We start from the raw sequence: 22527 nt of genomic DNA, 5'->3' as shown, positions 1-22527 counted from the left end.
CTTGAAAATGCTCCCATTTTACAGATGCAGAAACTGAGCAGCAATGGGATTGAGTGATTCTCTATGACCCCACAGAAGCAGCAGACTCAGAGTCAGGCTGGCTGGAGAAGGTTGCCGTGGTGGCACCATCAGTGAAGCGGCTTGGACACCCATCGAACACACACAACAGCAAAGCTGAGGTAAAGCAGTGTTTGAGGACAAAGCAGGAGGGCAAGGAGGAGCCATCTCCTATAAAGCACAGAAAGTGCACCCCATTCCAAGAGGTCCAAGAGATATGGGATATCTTTTCCCATGAGAAGGCAAGGGTGTGTCTCAGCTAGCACCTCGAGTACTTATGCCCAGGAGAGGCAGAGAATGAAAGATAAGTAGAAGCACAACAGTTTCTCACCTTCTCCAGGTCAGTCAGCTAAGGAAGAACGGTGTGCACCATCACACACGGGCCTCTCTTGGGGACGGGTAGAGACAGGGGTGGAACCCTGCTAAGCTTGGGTCATTTAAGTGCCCAGAAGTCACTGGCCAGCAGGCTGCCAGGACTGCAATCACCCAGCCCGGCTCCTCACGCCACAGATGGGACTGAGACACAGGCAGGCATGAGCTTGTGGAGCATTAGACTGGGTCCAGGCCTCAGGCTTCCTGACTCAGGAGTCCCCGGCTGCCCAGGCTGAGCTGCCGTAGACACCAAACCATGACACTACTCAGCCCCACCACGATCTGGGGCTGACAGATCTCAGGCCTGCCGGCTACCCATGTCACTCTTGGTCACTGATCACTGACTTCACAATGTCACACCATCACAACTGAGAACTGAGGCCCCCACGGGGGATGGCTTGCCCCAAGTCATGGGACAAGCTAGCGACAGCATACCACTGCCTTTTTCATGCAACACGCTTTCCTCTTTCCACCACAAGTCAGGGTCCCCAAGGCAGGGGCCTGCCCGCCCTAGTCCCAGCACCTGCACAAAGACTGTGAAGAAGATGACGGTGATGATGGCGGTGAGGAACAGATCACACATGGGGAAGTGCTTCTTGTCCAGGAGGTAGCCCAGTGAGAAGGCGATGGCCCCTCGCAGGCCCCCATAGGCAATGATGAACTGGTCCTTGGGGGTCAGCTTGACAATTCGGAACTTGTTGATGAACCAGGTCAGGACCAGGACCCCTGCCAGGGAGCAGGCAGAGGAGAGGTGAGGCTGTCAGGAAGCTCCTCCCACTAAGCCCATCTGGCTCACTCATTTCTGAGTCCCTCAGCCCAGGAGCTCCAGACCACTCAACCCAAGACCTTGGTGGGTCTTTAAAGGGTTCCTCAAATTGCATTTGTTCTGAAGATATCCAAGAAGTCTTCACCAACTACAGGCCAAGGGACAGGATGAAACAATTGTGTTTAATAAGTTGAACTTATTAAAGCAGGTAGGAAATAATTATCCTATTGTCTTTATTTTTCTATAGACTGGAAATTGTTCAGAGTGAAACACTGTTTCAAAGTGTAGGCTGTGAGGAGAGGGATGCAAAAGAGTGCTTTCCCTGCATGCATGAGGGCCTGGGTTCCATCGCCAGCATTACAAAACACAAACAAAACCTGTTCGCCAACAGTGACAGTCCCACAAAGTCTCAGGTCAGTCCGCACCTGTAATTCCAGCACTCGGGAGGCTGAGGCAGATGAATTACTGAGAGTTCTAGACCTGCCTGGTCTGTATAATAAGATCCTGTCACAAACAACCCTAAACAAAAAGACTAAAAACTGTGGACCGGGACAGGGGAAAGCACATTGTGGACCTCCAGCTTCCAAGTGCACATGCGCACATGTGCAGAAAGGATGTAGAAGCAGGGGCAGCCTGGCCACGGAGATGAGGACAATGTAACAATGTGGGGGATCCCACAGACCTAGGTTCCACGGGTGACACTAGCCTGGCAGCTTTGGGCATATGTGCCATGACAACAGAACACTTGGCTCAGGGTGTTCTCAGGGTGGCGCAGGCTGTGTGGAGGACCTGAGAAAGCCACTAGGCTGTTGGAGAGTCTAAAGGCCTGTCACCATAACTCATTGTGTCACTGTCTATGGTGCCTCTACATGAGCATGAGGCATGGGGCTTCTCTCCCCTAATGGTGTCAAATGATGTCAGCATTGCAGAGAAGAAATGAGAACAGCCAGGAACCATTCGGACAGGGACATGCTGGACTACACACATCTCACTAACCACTTCACATGCTATATACAGACACCCACAGCTTAGCCCCTCCACATGCTGTATACAGATACCCACAGCTTAGCCCCTCCACATGCTATATACAGACACCCACAGCTTAGCCCCTCCACATGCTATATACAGACACCCACAGCTTAGCCCCTCCACATGCTATATACAGACACCCACAGGCTAGCCCCTCCACATGCTGTATACAGACACCCACAGGCTAGCCCCTCCACATGCTATATACAGACACCCACAGCTTAGCCCCTCCACATGCTATATACAGACACCCACAGGCTAGCCCCTTCACATGCTATATACAGACACCCACAGCTTAGCCCCTCCACATGCTGTATACAGACACCCACAGGCTAGCCCCTCCACATGCTATATACAGACACCCACAGGCTAGCCCTTTATATTCTAGTGAGCACTCAGCTTATCTCCCTACATACTGTACCATACGATACAGCCTGGCTCTTGTACACATCACTACACACACTCCAACAGTAACACACACACACCACAGTCCAGCTCTAAGAAACATCAACACACCTGCACACCCACAACCTCGCCTCAGGCTATATCACACAGAGCTGATCCATAGCCTGGCTCCTCCATGCAGCCTCAGATGTACACCTTACACACACACTGCTCCCTGGCCGGGCCTGGCCCTTACCCAGCACCCGGGCGATGAGGCAGAAGAGCAGGGTGCTGATGACAAAGGTCCAGTTCCACTGGTGGGAGCCGGCCACGGTGGAGACGCCAAGGAAGATGAAGATGAGGGTCTCGCTGACGCTGCTCCACATCTTCAGGAAGTACTTGATGGTGGTGTGGGATTTGTGGGAGATGTTGGCCTCCACGTAGGGGCGCATCACCACTCCTGAGGCGATGAGGCTTGGGGTGAGGAAGAACAGGGTTCAGGGGTTACAGGAGGACAGCACCAAGCTGAACAAGCCTTGCTTACTAGACAACCCGTGAGGGCCAAACACCCACTGTTTTCCCTTGATCCTCACGCCAAGCATGCAGGGCCAGCAAATTCAGACGAGACAGGAGTTTTAGAAGAATAAAGTCACTCCCATTGTCCTTCTGAGGCAAGTGGCAATGCTACAGACTCAGTCTGTGCGACTCTAGGCCTCTGCCTCTTCCGAAAGGCACACTGTGTCTGACCAACCACAGCCAGGGACACACAAGGTCCCTCTAGGGAGCTTTGCAGGCTCCTTCCCTACGACCTGGAGTCCCCAGTCTAGGGGTGGCCTGTGCACTTCTCCTTTCCTTGTGCCTCACTGGCTCTTCTCAGGGCCCAATTCCAACTCAACTGAGACCGTGGGGCATCTACATTCGGGCGTGGAAGACGCCTGGTAAGCCCTTCCAGGGAGCCTGTATCGGCTTCCATCTCCAGACTCCTGCACTGGATTCTGTCTCCTATTCCCGAGGCTAGCCCTAACACAGGCTGCTTTTGCCTCAACTGCCTCCAAAGAATCTTCAGATTCCTGAATCCCAGGAGACCAATGGAGATGGCTTCTTATAAAAGGTCTCTAACGACCTGGGCCACTCCAGTGGATACCATGCAAGTCTGGAGCCCGGAGCTCAGGTGCTGGGGAGCTCCTTCGTGACCACAGAAAGGAGGACTCCGTGGTAAGTAGCTACCCCACCAAGCCCGTCCCCCGGCACGCCGACTCACGCCATGATTCCAGACAGGTGGAAGAGCTCGGCTGACAGGTAAGCCATATAGCTGTAAAGGAAGACGAAGAGCGGCTCGATGACCCGGATGTGGGAGGTAAATCGTGAGGTGAAGGCTGCGATGACCCCGTAGACCACGCCCACAAACACCCCGCCGAGGGACACGACAAAGAAGCTCAGGAAGCCGAGGAAGATGTCCGAGATGCCCACATACTCATAGCTGGCAAACTCCTCAAAGAGGTGGTAGAGGACCTGGAGAGGGCATGCAGGCTGGTGGGCAGGAGGGCAGGGCGCTGGCCCACGGCTCCCGGGGACTGGCCCGTGTTTATCCCATCCTTCCTCGATCCATGCCACGGATGTAGACCACAAGGCAGCAGAGAAACCTAGTGCTAAGTAAGAGGTAGAACATGGCCGAGGGCTTAGGGAGCTTGCTAGGCACACTGGAGGCCTGCAGCACACTCTGCTGGTAATGAACATAAACTCTTAAAGCTGCAATCCTTTGCACACTTGGCCAATCACCTAATTTTCCTGTCCTTCAGTTTTCCACAACGTGGGGGACAAATGGAGTACTGTCGTTGTCACAGGGCTGTCATAAGAATTAAGTGAAGCCCTTGGCATGGTTGGAGTCCCTGGGGTACCACCTCTACAGCACTACCAAATCTACTTCTCTCACTGTTCGGCCTGGTATACGCCATGGCTTCTCGGCATTGACTCTCCTTCAGCACAAGGCAGAGAAGGCTGTGACAGGACCTGTTAAACTCTGAAAATACTCGGACCAGATCATATGTGACCTGGGACTCTCCATCTGAACAAGCTGCCTGTACAATTACAATGGACAGCCAGGCTCAGATGCCGTGGAGCCCGCTACTGCGTCCTAGCCCTGAGTAGGGACACTGCACACAGTGATCACGATCTCACTGCCATGCAGTCAAGGATACCTATCCCCTGGGTAGAGGGAGGCTCAGGCAGGCCTGGAACTTGTTTCCTCAGTCTCTGAGGGACTGCCTGGCACGGCTACTCTCAGTCTAATCAAGCCCAGCCCTACACAGTTCCGCCATAAACAAGCTGGGGGGTTTCCAGGCCTGGAAGGGAAGGGCAGCAGGCAGGAAAGACATAGCTGATTCCAGACAGCTCAGGTGAGCCTCCCTGTTTGGGAAACTGTCTAGGGCGTTCTCACCCGTAGCAAGCTCTAGAAAAGGCCCAACTCGCCAGGCAATGGTGGCACACACTTTTAACCCTAGCACTTGGAGGCAGAGGCAGGCAGATCTGAGTTTAAGGTTAGTCTGATCTACAGAGCTAGTTTCAGGAGAGTCAGGGCTATAGACACACACACATAAACCTGCCTCAGGGGCTGGAGATGGCTCAGTGGTTAAGAGCACTGACTCTTCTTCCAGAGGTCCTGAGGAACTACGTGGTGGCTCACAACCATCTGTTAAGGGATTTGATGCCCTCTTCTGAAGGCAGTCAATGAACTCATACATGTAAAATAAGTAAATCTTAAAAAAAAAAAAACAAAAAAAAAACCCCACAAAACTTGTCTCAGAAAACTGCACCTTTAAGCCCAGCACTCATGAGGCAGGGCAGGCAAATCTGTCAGGACAGCCTGGTCTGCAGAGAGAATTCCAGGACAGCCAGGGCTACACAGAGAAGCCCTGACTTGGAGGGGAAAAAAGAGAAAGAAAAAAAAAAAAAAAAGAAAGAAAAGAAAAGAAAAGGCCCAATTTGGGCCTGGCAGAAGGGGCAGATGCTGGGCACTGGCGGGGCACCAGTGGGTCACAGCTACCTGGGGGACAGGAGGGCCTCGGCAGCAGGGTACTCCACCACAGGCTGACCTCACTCCCGGCTTGGGGATGCTCGTGAGTGACCGCAGTCTGCCACATGGGTAACCGGAGCAGTACCAAGGCCAGGTCCTCTTTTCTAGCTTGGAACTATTGCCAGTGGTAGGACAAGTGAAAAAGAAAAGTAATACGTAGGCCTGTGGGGGTCACGTGACGCCAGCAGTCACGTGACTTCTTCAGCTAGAGGAGCCTCCTGATACCCCCATTTCAGAGAAGAGTGCACTGTCCTGTAGGTTTTTGCTTTGTTTTGCAGGGGTCATCTTTACACAAGCTCGAGTTACCAGAGAAGACCCTCAGCTGAGAAGACGCCTCCTTCAGCCATCTGTAGCCAATGCAATGGGGTGTTTTCTTTCTTTCTTTTTTTTTTTTTTTTTTTTTGGTTCTTTTTTTTCAGAGCTGGGGATCGAACCCAGGGCCTTGCGCTTCCTAGGCAAGCGCTCTACCACTGAGAGCTAAATCCCCAACCCCAATGGGGCGTTTTCTTGATGAGGGAGAAAGCAGGCTGAGCCAGCCAATAAGCAGCATCCTCCAGGATTTCTGCTTTAGCTCCCGCCTCCAGGTTCCTGCCTGAGCTCCTGCCCTGCCTTCCCTCAGTGATGGCGCAGGACTTGACTGAAAGCTGAAATCCACCTTCTCCTCCTCAGGTTGCTTCTGATCTTGGTGTTTTACCACAGCAGGAGAAACCGTAGCAAAGCCACAGAGTCACCACGCAAAGCAGGTAAGCTACGATGCCCTCAGCCTCGGAGCGCCTGAGCATCAGCCCCGTGACCAGCACCGCCATCACCGTCAGGAGACGGCACAGATCCTACACACAGATGGAGTCATCGACTAGATGCAAGCTTCCTGTAGTGTCAGTCAGACTCAGTTAGGGGTGGCTCACGCTAGGTACCCAAGCATCAGGTGCACATTAGCGAGCTGAATCCCTAGAGGAGCTTAGGAAACCCCACCCGGCCTTAGCACAACTCTGTCACTTGAAACTGTCAAAGGAGAGGCCTAGAGGAGGAACAATTTCTCACTTAAAGTCACAAAACAAGTAGTCAGCTAGGCAATCAGGTGGCGGTGGAACACGCCTTTAATCCCAGCTCTCAGGAGGCAGAGACAGGCAGATCTCGGAGTTCAAGGCCAGCCTGGTCTGGAAGAAGTTCTAGGACAGTCAGGGTTACATGGAGAAACCCTGTCTCAAAAAAACTGACCAAACTAGAAAACCAAGCAGTCAACCCAGTCCTACTAATCTCACACTCACCACATCCTAGAGGTCTGGGGAACAGAGCCCTTTCATTTCCTTTGCTCAGAACCCTGCACAGACTAAATTCTTAAACAGCCAACATAAGGCTAAAAGGCTCCTCAGAGACTAAATGGGCTATGAACTGAGGCGGGAAGAAGGCCAGTAACTGGGCAACACAGTATCAAATGCAAGCTGGTCAGGAAGCAAGTGACCTACTAGGCCAGTGGCTCAGGCCCTGGAGGGCCACAGAATGAACCAAGCACACTGCCTCCAATCTTGGCCCCACCACATTCTAGGAAGCTGTCTAACTTCTGTGGGGTGTTTCTAGTTCTGTAAGGTGAGAAAGTTCGTCTCTCCTTGGGTTGTCCTGAAGATTAGGAGAGAAAATCTATGTCCCGGTGCTCAGAGCAGTGCCCAACACACAGCAAGCACGGGGGACACTGGCCGTCTTTATCATCATTAGCGGAAGGATAAGGCACCGCTTGCCCCCGTGTGCGTGTGCTGTGGCCCCTGACCCCTCACCACAGTGACGGCATCGTTGAGCAGGGACTCCCCGAAGACCAGGATGTGCAGCAGCTCATTGATGTGGATCTCCTCGAAGACGGCCAGCACGGCCACCGGGTCCACCGCGGAGATGATGCTACCGAACAGCAGGGTGTCCAGCAGGCCGATGTTATTGATCTGCTCGCCGCCCACCAGGCACACGGCGTACAGGAGGCCACCCAGGAAGAAAGCATTCCACAGCGTGCCCACCACAGCAAAGATCAGGATGGTGCCCAGGTTCTCCGTGAACTGCCTCAGAGGCAGGAAGTAGCCTGCGTCCAGGATGATGGGTGGCAGCAGGAAGAGGAAGAAGACGTCCGACTGCAGGAAGGGGGGCGTCTCTCCAACGCCCTTGATCAGGCCCCCCACCAGCAGCCCCACTACGATCAGCAGGCAGCTCTCCGGGACGATGCTCGAGATGGTGGGGATCACATGGAAACCTGTGAGGGGCGAGAGAACGGGAGGCCGTGGGCTTTTCAGGGGAGCCAGAAGAACAGAAGGTTGGGGACAGGACTGGGGACCAGGAGAGCAGCTGGCGAGAGGTGCACAGGCTTGGTCTCAGAAGGCCGCTCTGTTAACTCTCTGGGCCTCGGGTTCCTTGCCTGTAAAACGGAAGGGATAATACCAGCTTCACAGGGCTGTGGTATAAAATAATTATTTTAAAAATTTATAGTGTGCGTGTGTGCATGCGTTTGCACATGTATACATGCACCATGACACATGGGTGGATGTCAGAGGACAACTTGTAGGAGTTGGTTCTTTCCTTCAACCAGGTCCTGGGGACTGAACTCAAGTCCTCAGGCTTGGTGGCAAGCATCTTCACCTGCTGAGGCACCTTGGGCCCGACGTTTTCACAGAGTATTCACCAGCTGCCTGTTACCGTGGAAAACTGTCACAGAGCAGCAGCTCTGCATGCCTCTGACAGACAGAAATCAAAGTACCTACGGCACCGAGCTACCCTGAACCCATGGCACTTTCTCAGGCACATGCTCAGGGAGCCGACTTGCGTCCCACACAGAGACACAATCCTGCCTCAGGGAAGGCGGCACGCCTCGTGCCATGGAGTTGACAACGGATGGTGTTAAAGTGGGGACCTCAGAGAGATAGGAGACTCATACAGCATCAGTGCCAGGAGAAAGGTGGGGACAGTAGGCCTGGGTCTGCACACCTGCAGAGCACATTCAGGAACCTCCAGCCCCAGACTCGCGGGCAGCAGGCAGATCCAGAAGATCCCAAGAAATCAAAGGCTGGCAGTTAGTTTTGGCAAGTAAAATGAAATCTCTTTGCCATTCTGCCTTTAGCCCAATTCTATCCATTCTACAGATGGGGCAACTGAGGCTGAAAAGGTGAAGGCATTTGCCCAAAGTCAGAGCAAATCAGTAGCGGAACCAGGAGGAGCCCAGGTCTGAAGCCCAGCTCCCAGCAAACTCCATAGTTCTGAAATTTTAGTTCTCCTTGCCTCCCTCCACACCGAGGCACTATGACATCCACCAACCACTTCCCCAAGTAGCGCTGGCCCTTCTCTGTTGGGGCCTATGCTGAGGTACCAGACCCAGGCTTCCAGGGATGCAGGGTTAGGTCAGAACCCCACATTCCCTATGAGCTCTTGGGTTTGCCTTTGGAGTAGGAAGGCAGGTGAAGACCTGAGCAACCAAATGCATGTTGGGTACTCGGTCCCCCAAAGCCATCTTGGTCAAAAGGTCGTGAGCCCTCTGCTCAAGACAAGGTGCTCTCTCTTCCTCCCTACCAAGCAAGCTCTGAGCTGGTGAATCCAATCGATCGCATATGCCCAAGGCTGAGGCGACCTTTGGAGCTTAGCGCATGCCTCATGACTTGATACACAGAGATGGGACACATCCCGCGATCTTCAGGGCCTGCCTGGTCAGACCTCCCCATCACTATACCCTAGACCTGTGGAAAAGGACATTTCTCCCTATGGCAAAGCCCTCCTGTTCAGTCTGACCCAGGCGATGCTAGGATAGCACGACAGTCCCCACACAACACCAAGTTCCCAGAGACACTAACAACACGTTGGAAAAACATGGGTCTTAGGGTAGGAAGAAAACTCAAAGCAACTGTGTACATGTTCCTGATTCCACACGTCACCTTGTGTGGAAAAGCTGCCTAGGTCACAGAGCCTCCCAGTAACACCAGTGTGCAGCTGGCAGGTGCACCCCTTGTCCTGCCCTCCTTCCCAGTCCCTGATACTCAGATTCTTCGAAATTGCCCCAAACGAGCAGATAGGCCCCGAACTGTGTGGCTGGTCAAGTGTGCTTCTGCCTCCTCTTCCAGGAAGTCTGCCCTGACTAGCCTGTCTGTCTAGGGCAGGACAGGAATTCCCCTCTTGTGCCTCCTTCTTTGACAACCTAAAAGCCACAGTCACCACCTTTCAACCTGGTACCCTCAGAGGTCAGGCAACCATCTAAAGCATAGAGACAAGCCCACAGCATCTTACCCAGAGATCTGCACGGCCCTGAAGGGGAGACTACATGGCCTGCTACACTGTGGATCTTAAAATTTTTAATTCCTCAAGTTTTAAAGGGTTAATAACACCAGGAGGATGACCAAGCATCTATGAGGTGGGATCTGGGAGAGGCTTTATGGTCACCGGGAGTGTGTCCCTCAAGGGGAGAAAGAAAGGCCCCACGAGGTTCTCTCTCCTTGTTGTCTTTGCTCTTTGGTTCATGATTTAAGCATTTTGTTCCGCTGTGTGCTGCCCCCACAATATGCCACACACCCGAGCAAGAGAATCATTCAATCTTAGATTAAAACCTCTAAACTGGGGCAGGGATGATGGCTTGGTGGGTAAAAAAGTGTGTGCTGCTTCAGATACCACAGTTCAGATACCGGCACACACACACACACACACACACACACACACACACACACACACACACACAGTAAGCACACACACACACACACACACACAGAGTAAGCACACCCACACGCGCACACACACTGTAAACACACATACACGCACACACACACTGTAAACACACACATGCACACACACACTGTAAACACACACACTCACACACTGTAAACACACACTCACACACTGTAAACACACACGCTCACACAAACTGTAAACACACACAGACTCACATACACATTGTAAACACATACACTCACATACACACTATAAACACATAAACCTAAATCCACACACAATGTAAACATATATGTGCATACTCACATACAATGTAAACAGATATACACACAAAACAACAACAACAAAAAAAACGCCTCTAAAGATGAGTTTAAAAGTTTAAAAATTCTCGGGGGCTGGAGAGATGGCTCAGTGGTTAAGAGCACTGACTGCTCTTCCAGAGGTCCTGAGTTCAATTCCCAGCAACCACATGGTGGCTCACAGCCATCTGTAATGAGATCTGATGCCCTTTTCTGGTGTGTCTGAAGACAGCTACAGTGTACTCACATACATAAAATAAATATTAATATTAAAAATAAATAAATAAATAAATATTTTAAAAAAATTCTCTGTAAATGTGTACTTAGTCATAGGACAGTGGACCAACTAAGTTTAAGGGAGTATAATTCTCTAATGGGCCAGAAAGCAGCTTCCCAAGGTCCAGAACGCAGCTCCGGGGACTGGTAAAGCGCTCTGTGAGTACAGGTACTTGTTACTAAGCCTGATGACCTGCGTTGGATCCCTGGGGCCACACAACAGCTAGAGAACCAACTGTTACATGTCGTCTTTGATCCCCTCATGCAGGCTATGGCACACATGTGAGCACATATATACGCATAAATATTTGAGTGTCTGGGGTCCTGTGTAGAGTCAGCAACAACAGCTGCCTTAGGAGAAGGCAGGGGTGCATGAGACAGCCCAGAGCAGGCAGAGAAGTGCTTCCAGCTCTACTTAGCAGAAGGCTGGAAGATGCCTCTCTTCCTCCGAATTCACCATCAACTGTCCATGAAGCAAACGCCAGTCAGTGAGCTGGCATCCTGCTTGGAGTGTGTGTGTTTGCTAAGCTAGGAGCAATAGCATGAAGGGAGTCCCTCTTCCTGAGGGTGTCCCCCCAGCTGGCACTGTGCTGGAAGCACGGGCCATCACACAGTCCTGACAGCCTGCTGCAGAGGGCTAGCTTGGGCTCTGCAGGGAAGGGTCTGCTGTAGCACAGGCATCTGCACCTAGGGTAAGGAGCTCTTAGCCATTAGCCACCGTGTCACTATTCTCCCTGAGCCTGCTCTGCTGGGCACTGGGGACTTTGTGAGAAGCTCATAGGGACAGCCATGCTTCTAGAGTAGGAGGCCTCCATGGCAGGAGGACAGCTGGTGCTCCTGCAGGACAGATGACAAGCTGGGACTCTGAGAGGCGGGACAGGCTTGGGGTCTTCTGAGCAGGGGACAGCATGCGCTCTTCTACTTAAAGACAACTCCCTGGCACCCGGGTCGCAGGCGCGTCCTTAGAACCCTTCCTTCCCGCTTCTACCAGTCTCCTGTTGGCCCTGTTTCCTAGTTTTCTGCAGGGGCTCCAGGCCCTGCTTCTAGGCTGAGTGCAGGGTTAAGCCCGGGCTGCAGGGAAGGGCTGGTCTGTCTACTCTTGGCTTCCTGCCTGCAGTGGGCTGCACATTACTGGAAAGTGCTTGGGGGAGGGACAGTCTATCAGGAGGGAGCTTCCTCAGGGAAAGGAGTGTGGCTGCCTGAGATCTGTCCTAGCATGTCCCCTCCCAAGGCCTGCCTAAGGTCTGTCCTAGCGTGTCCCTCTCCCAAGGCCTTGATTCCAGTTATCCCCACCCTGTAGCCCTCAAGAATCCCGAAACACAGGAAACTAGCTGACACCTGTAATGAAGGGGAGGAATGACAGCAGGGTACCTGACAAAAGTCAGCACTGAGGCAAGATCCCTAGAAACAAACAGGCCCCTTCAGGGGGCAGTGTGCGGCAGCAGGGACTGGGCTAGGATGGGATTCGGGTAGGGCAGACACAGTGAGAACCAGATCCTAGAGACCAGGGAGCCGAAATGGACCTCAGACAGCATTTAACTCTCCATAACGTGGAGGGCCAGAGCAAGCAAGAGACCTGCCAGTGGCCACAGAACCAGTTCCACAAGAGTGTGTGGTAAATCAGCCCAGTGACCCCCTCAAGCCCTACACTGCCCTCCCAGGCATCCTGTCCACCCAGACGCAGGAGGCAGGAAAGTGTAGAATTCCACACCCCGCCGAGCCTTGCACAAACGCTTGAAAACAGCTCCTAGCTGGCCTCCCTGTGGGAAGTAGCTGGAGGAGAGGTGGGATTCTCATTCCTTCCTGTGCTAGTGGTCGTCTGAACACGTGTGCACAAACGCATGCTGACAGAAATGTCACCAGCTTGTGGATTGGCTGGGGATTCTCAAGGCTCTCTGCAGCTGCTCTACCCTTCACCATGGAAACCTTTTATCCACATTCCCCAAGCTGTCTCCATCTGCTTGGGTGGACATAGTGGAACTGGCAAAGCTGTCTGTCCCATGTTACCCATGGTTGCAAGGGTGACCCATGTTCCTGCTTGCACTTTCCACCGACCCCTCTGGCCTGTGAGGTTAGGAATGCTGGGTAGAGGGGCCTCGGAAGCCTACCAGTGTTAGGTCACCAGGGACTGGGTGGTAGCTGGGGACTCTGACTCGCTACTTCCAGGCCTGAGGGCTGCTCTGGGGCTGCAGATCCTAGGGGGCCCAGGGGATGCCTTTGCTCACTGCAGTGATCCTGCTTCTTTATCTCCCTGAGTAGTCTCCAGCGCAGCACTGGGAGGTGGCTCCTCACTGTAGCGGTCTGCACTGACCCTTTGACCTCACCTGCCCTCACCATGGCTGTAAGGAGACCCTGCTTTACAGACAAGGAAACGGAGCCATAGAAAGGTTAAGCAACTTGGTTCAAATTCACACCGCAGTATGTAGAGTCTGCTCTTAGTTACTCTTACCGTTAGTTACCTTGAGTTTCATTCCTAGCTGGTTTCCCAGAGGACCCGCCCAGGGCTACAGAGGCCCTGAAGACCATTTTTTTCCATGAGCCCTTCTTCCCCAGGGAAGTCCTGGCGCAGTTCCCGTCCTCTCTCGTGGCCCCCTAGAAGACCATCTGCCTTTGAAGGCATCCTCCTAAGAGCTGTGCAGTGAGCCTAGGTCTTTGCTGCCAGCTGTTAGGGCGATAGGCCAGAGTTCACCAGAGATGATTTCTTAGTAGCACCTCAGCTGTGAGACCCACAGAGCAAAAGTAGCTCAGATTCAGCCTCTGCCTCAGCAGGATCCCAGACAGACCTGCAGGACACAACAAGCCTGTGTAGCGGCGGCTACCCATACTGTGTTCCCTAGCCAGAGGCTGGGTCCCAATCAGGGTACAGTCACTGACCAGCAGGGTGGCCTTGCCAAGTTGCTTCATGGCCGGTGTCCTCCGTTTGCCGACCTGTAGCACAGCAGTGGGTAGGAGACGAGGTGGAACAGATGACAGAGGTGAGGAATGCAGCCGTGAACGAGCAGTGCCTTCCTATAATCCTACCCTACCCACTTGAGATACTGAGGCAGGAGGATCACAAGTTTGAGGCCTGCCTGAGCAACTCAGTGGGAATTCATCTCAAAAAGAGCAGGGGGAAATCACCAAATAATGCTGATGTCCAAAGGAAAACGTGTCAGGGCCCCACGTGATGGTTCTGTGGGTAGAATACTCCTGAGCTCTATTCCTGGAACCCTACTAGATATGGAAGGAGAAGATGGATTACAGCGTTGTCTTCTGACCCCACACATGCACAGGTGCAGGCGGGCCCCCATATCAATGCATACACATACACTAGTAATAAATAAAGTAAAACTTCCTTCAGCGGATGTAATGTAAATGCACCATCATGGCTCACTGTGCACATCTGCTGGACTGAAAGTTCCCAAGGGTAGGAACTCCTCAGAGCCATCCGAGTCCCTGGTTTCCGGCCCTTGTGCCTGAGATATGACTGACCTGTCCGATGTGAGCATAGGAAAGAGGAGAGCAGGACTCTGCACCCATGAGACAAAGCAGTGCTAAGGGAGAAAGAGTGGCTTTCCCAGAGCAAGGTGACTGGGCTGGGCTTTAAAGGTTCAACAACAACCAAAGAATGCGTAAGAACCAGGACCCGAAGCCTCCGAAGAGCCTCATAAACTGGGGATTACCCTGCAACTGTAGCTACTCTAGAGGCTAAGGCAGAAGGACCCAGGTTCAAGGACTGTCTGGGCTACAGGGCAAGGTTTAGTCCCTCCTCAGCAATTAAATGAGAGCCTGTCAGAAATAAAAGGAAAAACAAAGGCTCAGAGTGAAGCTTGGGGGTAAAGTATCTGCCTCGAATGTGGGAGGCTCATGGACTCAGTCCCAAACACTGCAAGGTCAACAGAATAAACAAACAAACAGATAAAAAGAATTAGGACTGGCGAGATGACACAGTGGTTCAGAATGTAGACTTCTCCTGCAGAGGACCTGAGTTCAGTTCCCAGCATGCATGCCTATACACACGCACACGCACACGCACAAATACATAAGAAAAAGAATAGAGTCAGCCATCCGAAGCTTTAATGACATCACTGAGTGAGGAGGCAGAGGCAGAGGCAGAGGCAGAGGCAGAAGCAGAGGCAGGCAGATCTCTGAGGTCAAGGCCAGCCTGGTCTACAGAGTGAGTTCCAGGACAGGCAGGGCTACACAGAGAAATCTTGTCTTGAAAAACAAAACAATTGTAAACTAAGGGCTGGAGGGTTAGCTCAGTGCTGGAGTTGATCTCCAGCACCATGGGATATAAAAACAAGACACAGGAACTGATGATGCTCCTCACTCAGCGGACTTCCCGCGATCATCATTTTACAAGCCACGCCCGGCACCAAGACAGGGCAACAGTAGTGATGTGAGTTCCTCTCTTGATGGCTAAGAAAAGGACCAGAGAGGCAAAGCGGGCTGACAGAACTAAATAACCAGGAAGGGCTGCTGTCATTACAACCCAGGTCCAGGTTGTTGAGCACCATAATATCTAAGCCTGCCAGGATCAACAGAACAAGGATCCACATCTTCAGTATGCCTGCCTCCACCACAGAGATGGTCAGAAATCAATCTGCTCCCAGTACTTGGGCAGGAACCACCCATGCTCAGAAAAGTCAGTCTCTCTGTGCCTCTCCCCAGCATTGCCATACAGTGGCTGTCACTTCAGTCCATATATCAGAGAGCCTTGCTAGCTTGTGGGGAAGGAGGACACACAGGGTCCCAGCTCTAGAAATAAAGTCTACACAATGAAACAGCTACAAATCTACCTGAAAACATGCTGATGATGCTGGCCTCTCTGGGCCAGGAGAAAGAAGCCGACCAGGGAGCCAAGCCACAGTTCCAGGCCAGGCTTTGCCCGCTAATAAGCAGGGGGCCCTGCTGTCTTCAGGCTTCCCACTCATGGAGCGAGCACATTACCGATGGGCCTGTTTCTGTGTCTCCTCAAGGGAGTATCAGTGAGCTGGACACAGAAGCACCTTTACACTGTGGCAGAGGGGGCTGATAAAACCTGGGAGAGGGCCAGCAACCCAGAGGAAGCCACAGTGAAGCCAGGACTTGTCTCGGTTTGGTGGGAGAGGCTGTTCTAGATGTAGAGAACTGTGTTTAAGGAGTGGGGTGTGTGTGTGTGTGTGTGTGTGTATGATGTGAGTGTAGTGTGAGTGTGGTGGTGGGGGGTAGTGTGTATGTGTAATGTGTGTGTGTGGCTGTGGTGTGTGGGTGTATGTGAGTGTGTGTGGTGTGTATGATGTGTATAGTGTGTGTGTGGTGTGTGTGTGGGGTGTGTGTGTGTGTGTGTGTACGGTGTGTGGTATGTGTGTGTGTGGTGTGTGTGTGGGGTGTGTGTGTGTGTGTGTGTACGGTGTGTGGTATGTGTGTATGTGAGTGTGGTATGAGTGTGGTGTGGGGGGGTAGTATGTATGTGTAATGTGTGTGTGGCTGTGGTGTGTGGGTGTATATGAGTGTGTGTGTGTGGTGTGTATGATGTGTGTGGTGTGTGTGTATATATGTTAATGTGTATGTGAATGTGTGTGTGTATGTGTGTATGTGAATGTGTGGTGTGTGAGTATGTGAATGTGTATGTGAATGTATGTGTGTGTGCATGTGAGTGTGTATGTGAGTGTGTGTGTGAGAGTGTGTATGGTGTGTGTGTGTGTGCAGGCTTCCGCTGGGGTGGGAGTGGGTGACACTCCAGTTACCAGAGCTCTCCTTAAAGTCCCCAGGCAATGAGTTCCCCTGCAGTGAAGCAGGTGATGACTCACTCACACAGGGAGACTGAAAGGACAGGGACCAGGAGAGCAGTAAACACTGGGTGTTGACAAGAGACAGAACTGGCAGTACAGGACTCCAGGAGAGGGCTTCAGCAGCCAGCAGTCTCAGGACCTGGAACGGAGAAGAGGGGCTGTGTGGACAGGTCAGTAAGCGCCTTAGTCTCAGGGCTGGCAGGGGACTGTGTGACACACACTGGTTTCTTTCCATGGGTGGCTGTGGTGATTTCAAGCAGGTCCGTGATAATTCAACCTGTGCGTGCTATGTCCCTGTTGGTCCCTGCCGACACAGCAGCCAGCCCCAGTGCTGGGTTCACTTGGAGACCTTCAAGCCTTTCTGCTCCTCCTGTTAGGTTTTATTTCCAAGTGTGAGAAGACAGTCCAGCACCTCCAGCATGCCACGCAAACTCTCCACCACACAGTCCCCGGTTTTCGTGCGTTAGTTAAGACAATAAATTTAAGCTTTAGAACTACGTAAAGGGGCTGCAGAGATGGCTCAGCAGTTCCGAAGACGTGCTGCTCCTGCAGAGGGCCTGGGTTCAGTTCCCAGCACCTCTGTCAGGTGCTGGTTATCACTTGTAACTCCAGCTCCAAGGGTTCAATACCCTCTTCTGCCAGCTGCAGGCACCTGCATGCATGCAGTGCACACACATACCACACCTGCATATATATACATAAAATAAGTATTTATTAAAAACAAAACAAAACAAAACAGCCAGGCAAAGAGGTGCACACCTTTCACCCCAGCGTTCAAGAGGCAGAGGCAGATGGATTTCTGAGTTCTAAGCTATCCTGGTTACAGAGTGAGTTCCAGTCAAAGCTACGTACTGATGTCCTGTCGTGGAAAAACAAAAAACAACAAAAACAACCATTTGCTGCTCTGTTGTCAGAGGATCCCAATCTGAGCTTCTGGGGCTCACATTCGGTGGTTCACAACCCCCTTTGATCCCAGCTCCGGGGAAACCCCATGCCTTCTGGCCTCCTCGTGTACACATACCCACACACATAAATAAAGCTAAAAGTAAGCTGGTTAACTAGTCCTCTGGAGCAGACACTAAGCGCTTGACTGCAAAGCACTCGGGTGTCTCAGGAATGCTAATGCAGTAGTGTGGTTACTATCCTCAGTCAGAGACCCAGAGCAGGCTAAGTCACTTCCTGGGAGGCTCACTATCTCTGGCTCCTACAAAGTGGGAGGTGAGAGCCAACCCCCGGAAGTAGTCCTTTGAGCCCTACACATGCACCATGGCACTCATGGCTCCCTCACAAAAAAAAAAAAAAAAAAAAAAAAAAAGTAATGTAATTTTAATTTTTTTTTTTTTTTAAAGATCACAAAGAGCCTGGGTGTGACGGTTTGTGCCTGTAACCCATTTGGAAGCATGAATTTGAGGCCAGTCTGGGATCCAGAATAAGTTCCAACTAAGCCTGGGATACAAAGCCGGACTGTAAGAAACAAACAAATGGCACAAGAGGAAAAGGCTAGAATATGTCCACTTCCTTGCCCCAAGGACACACAGCCAAGGCTCCAGGGTGTTTGGGGTGACTGACCTAGAGGAGCCTAGTCCTCTTTCATACTCTGACCTACGGAGACACCTTACAGCAGTATGGCTGCGCCCGGATCACAGCAAAGAGTGAGGGTGGTTTCTGATGCTGATATCCTCTACCTAGAGTCCCTAACAGGCCTTGTCTGTGCCGTTGGCAGTGTCGCCAGACAGTCCTGGTGTCTAGTTTCAATGCACCTCCACCCCATGGCACCACTGGCATTGGAAACATCTAAATGACATTCCTGGCAGTGGAGGCTCTGCTTGGCTCCCCAGCCCTTAACCTTGAGGTGAGAAGGAGGGGAAGCAGAATGTTGCAGCTTCCACGAAACCTGGAAGTGATCCGGTGTCAAGTCACTGTGTCCTCCCTTCATTCCTGTGTGGCTGCCCAGCTGGGTTCTCACTCCCACTGTCACCCCAGTGCTGGCCTGGCCTGGCCTGCCTCAGGGCTGGACCTGTGGCTGTAGTGGGAGCTCCACATGCTACTTGGCCTTATAGCTGAGGTGTGTCGGGGCTATGGAGAAACAATGCTCTCAAGTTTCAAAACCTTTCAATGCTAGAAATGTTAGAGCCATGAAATGCTAGATTTTCTTTTCTTTTTGGTGGGTAAGAACAGTCTGCAAAATGCAGACACATGACAGAACAGAAGTTGATCACACCAAATACCTGTTGTTCTTGAGTAACCCTCTCAGCCTGAGGCCTGTCTAATTCAGAAGCATCACAGTGAGTCCAGAGCATTGTGCATGACCCATAGTGCTTGCCTTGGGTTTAATCTCTAGGACTCTAAAAAGAGGAGGTGGGGGGGGGGGGGGAGGAAGAGGAAGAGGAGGGAAGGAAGGAGGAGGAGGAGAAGCAGCAGTGGCAGCAGCAGTGAGAAAATGACTGAGAAGCAAAGCTCACGTGGGGAGGAATGTGCTCAGACGCACAGGGTGGTCTGTAGTGTGACTAAGAAACAGGAGCTGCAGCCCCGGCCTTCCCTCTCCCTGCTTCTACAGTTGCTCACACCCCTCTGTGGAATCCTGACTCCACTGTGCTTTTCACATCCCACCTCCCACCAGTCAGGGGCAGCTGGCTCTTCCTTTCAGACCTGTGACTTTAGCCTTCACTCCCTCCTGCAGCAGGATCCATCAGTCTCCTTCATTCACTGCACTCCCTCGGGTTCCTCCTGTGCTAGCAAGAGGACCCACCTTCACAAGGTAAGACAGGGAGGGTGCACAGGCAGATCTGAGGCTACAGAGAGAGTCATTTCTGGCCAGCCAGGACTACACAGTAAGACCTTGTCTCAACAAACCAAGCCGACCAAACAAAAGAATGCCAGGCTTCAGAAAGGGAGAGACTCCATGCTGGGACTCCCGGCATTCTGAAGGTAGAGGTGGGTGGATCTGTAAGTTCAAGGCCAGCCTGGTCTATACAATGAGTTTCAGGACAGCCAGGGCTACATAGAGAAACCTTGTCAGGATTGGGGAGGACAGAGACAAAACCCTCAGGACACTTTGCCCCCCAGCTCTCTGGGCTGATTGCACCTCAGAGCCTTTGCCCTTATTCCCTCTGCATCTGCATGAGTGACAGCATTTTCTCTCCTTTCCTTCAGGTCCAAAGCCAGCTCCTCCAGAAGGTCCTCCTCTAGTCTTGAGCTCTCACTGTATCTGTGGCACCTGTCACTTCCTGGCAGCCCATGTGCTTATCAGCCCTCCCCTTCCGGGCACACCAAGACAGGCTCTTGTCTACTCTCGCTGCCATGTTCCTGGCACTTGGACTACTGCTAGGTGCACAGTTGGTCTAGGACTGTTACTGATCTGCGAGTGATTAGCACCCTTTATCAATCACTGTTCCAGGTGAACCTCAAGATCACAAGACCACAGTATGAATGCACTGTCAGGGTGGGTCACCCACCTACAGAGACAAACACACGGCCCTGTACTGACAGGTTACTCACATTGAACGGAAGGCTGATTTGTTTCCCCCTTGACACAAGCAAGTTCCTTGCCCCAGGTGAGGAGGGATCTCATCCTTTACCTCTGACTCTCCAGCACCAAGAGCCTGACACGTGAGGATAGGGATGGAGCTTGGCTGCTGAGCCTGTCTGATCACTTACGGACTGGGCTCCTGTCTGTCCTAGCAACTGGCCCTAGGTACTGAACTCTAGCTGAACTGTCCCTTACCAGGGAGAGCAGAGAGGCACCCGATAGGCAGGATGGAGAGGAGCAGTATGCTGGCACAGGTGGAATATTTCTGTTGGGATCACATGACAACACAGGCTAGAGAGGAAGTTGTTAGACAGATATCAAGCACCACTTTCTCCGGTTCTCACAAGCCTAGGCAGTGGATAGCAGATGAAGAAAGAGAACCAGGCTTGCTGACTCCCAGTGCAGTGCTTACCAGGGATAGGCAGTATAACATCATTTTGTGAGCGCAGTCTCAATCAATCCACGGAGGCGAGACAGCCTGCAGGCTCCAACTACCCAGGCTCAGCACATTGGACTCTCAAAGAGATGTCTGGCCACGTGGTCATGAAGTCTAGGCTCCGGGGAGGCCAGCAATGGCCCCTGCATGATACCAGATGAGAGCGAGGAGACCCCATCCCCCACATTCAAATCCTTGAGACTAGAGCTACATTCAGAGGGAGAGAGGGCCAGAGCCGGGCCCACACTGCTGAGCAGAAAGCTGGGTTGCAGTTCCTAGATTAGCTATACGCTGGGTGCTCTAACGAGCCCTTGCCTTTCTAAGCCTCTGCTCTTCCTCTCTTACTGGTATAAGCAATGCCCGTGGCTCAGGTGAGCTGCAAGAACATGAGCTGCACATGGACAAGTGTTCTGCTATCAGGGGTAGAAACCAGGGTTCACAATGAAGCAGAGAAGCTAACAGGGAAGTTCTGAAATGCAAGGGGAGACTCGTGTCTACCTGAACAGCTTGGCCTTCTCTGCAGCCATGACTGTCACGGACTTGGGCTCAACAGAAGTACAACAAGGGTACAGAAGCAGAGGCCAGCCTCCTGCTGGAACGGCATTGCCTGGCACCTCTGCAAACTCAGGCCAGCTCCATGCCAGGCCCTAGGGAGGCAAGGGCTTCAGGGTCAATAAGGCAGCTTACCCTACTCTAGATGAGGGCAGCCAGTGTTCTGGGGCCTGGAGACCCGACCCATGCACAAGGTACAGGGGCTGGTGAGATGTCTGAGGAGGGAGAAATCAAGGACAAGCAGTGAGCCGGTCAGACTTTCACCCCAAACTCAGTGATCTACCACGGAGGTTCCACTTGGGGCTGAGAAGATGTTCTCAGCCGTGGATTAGTCGTGTCTTTGTGCCAGGTACTTAATCCCTCACGTAGTTCTTCATCTGGGAAGTGGAACTCACCACCATTTCCATCTGGAAGGGCTGTTCTAAGCAGCCAAGAGCTCAAAATAGTCGGCTAAGGGCACCATCCCATCTCTGCACACCTCACCTCTAGCCCGAAATAGACTGCCAGCATCAGAGCACAGCTGCAGAGGAACGAGAGGCCAGGAGACCTGAGCCCTGCTCACAGGCGCTGCAACATAAACGCCCAGCTCCTGCCAGCTTTTCAGGTTAAGCCTGCCTGCAAGAGCCACAGAGTGCATGGAGGGGGCTACAGGAAGCAAAAACCTTCAAGAGGGCCCAAGGAACCAGCTCCTTGTAACCTGTAAGACCACAAAACTACCTTATAGGAACCAAACCTAGGTCACAAGAGCTCTACTCTCCTGGACGGACGTAGGATGCCTGGGCCCTGGGTAGCGGAGCATTGGATCACAGGCCATGTTCTGAAAACTTTCCACACACTGAGCTCCAGAATGGTGGTAGACATGGGAGAGGCCTGCCAGAGACCTTTCCCTGTCCCTCCCCCACCTCACCCCCCCTCCCGGGGAGGGGTGGGGACGGTAATCGGACTGAGCAGAGAGGAGACTTGAGCATGACCAGAGAAGGAAACTCAGAGGCGAAAAAAGGTTAGGGGGTTTGTTTTGGTTTTTGAGACAAGGTCTCTCTACATAGCCCTGGCTGTCCTGGAGCTAAGTAGGTAGACCAGGCTGGCCTCGAACTCACAGAGATACGCTGGCCTCTGCTGGGATTAAAGGCCTGCAGCACCGCTCCTGGCCTTAAGGTGGAGTTTCAACCTGGCCCTTCTGCCCGGTCCTTTTGACTCCAGCCACGTGCTCTGAAAAGCTGAGCTCTGGTTTTTGTCCCGCTGGGAAACAGACAGGAAGTGTGGGAGACAAGAGCTGGAGTTTGCTGCCAGCTTCTCACTCTGCTCTGTGCTCTCA

At 52.4% G+C, this 22527-nt stretch overlaps 1 protein-coding gene across 6 annotated transcripts in view; it reads right to left on the bottom strand.

Moving 5' to 3' along the window:
- The window catches only part of Slc9a1 (solute carrier family 9 member A1), a 53244-nt gene that overhangs the window by 4633 nt on the left and 26084 nt on the right, over nucleotides 1-22527 (bottom strand). For 2 of the 6 annotated variants that reach the window (XR_015687515.1, NM_012652.2), the window contains 4 exon segments: nucleotides 7454-7914; nucleotides 3870-4120; nucleotides 2865-3082; nucleotides 953-1155 (listed from right to left, as the gene is read on the bottom strand). Coding sequence is in view for 4 of the 6 variants with exons in the window: in NM_012652.2 (NP_036784.1) it covers nucleotides 953-1155; nucleotides 2865-3082; nucleotides 3870-4120; nucleotides 7454-7914 (1133 nt within the window). In the remaining 2 variants the exon portion in view is untranslated. 6 annotated transcript variants of the gene reach the window in all.

This window comes from Rattus norvegicus, chromosome 5 (assembly GCF_021556685.1).
Source record: "Rattus norvegicus strain SHRSP/BbbUtx chromosome 5, alternate assembly SHRSP_T2T, whole genome shotgun sequence".
NCBI classification, from domain to species: Eukaryota; Metazoa; Chordata; class Mammalia; order Rodentia; family Muridae; genus Rattus; species Rattus norvegicus.
The sequence above is the reverse complement of the archived record's forward strand: the minus strand, read 5'-3'. Positions and strand labels throughout refer to the sequence as shown.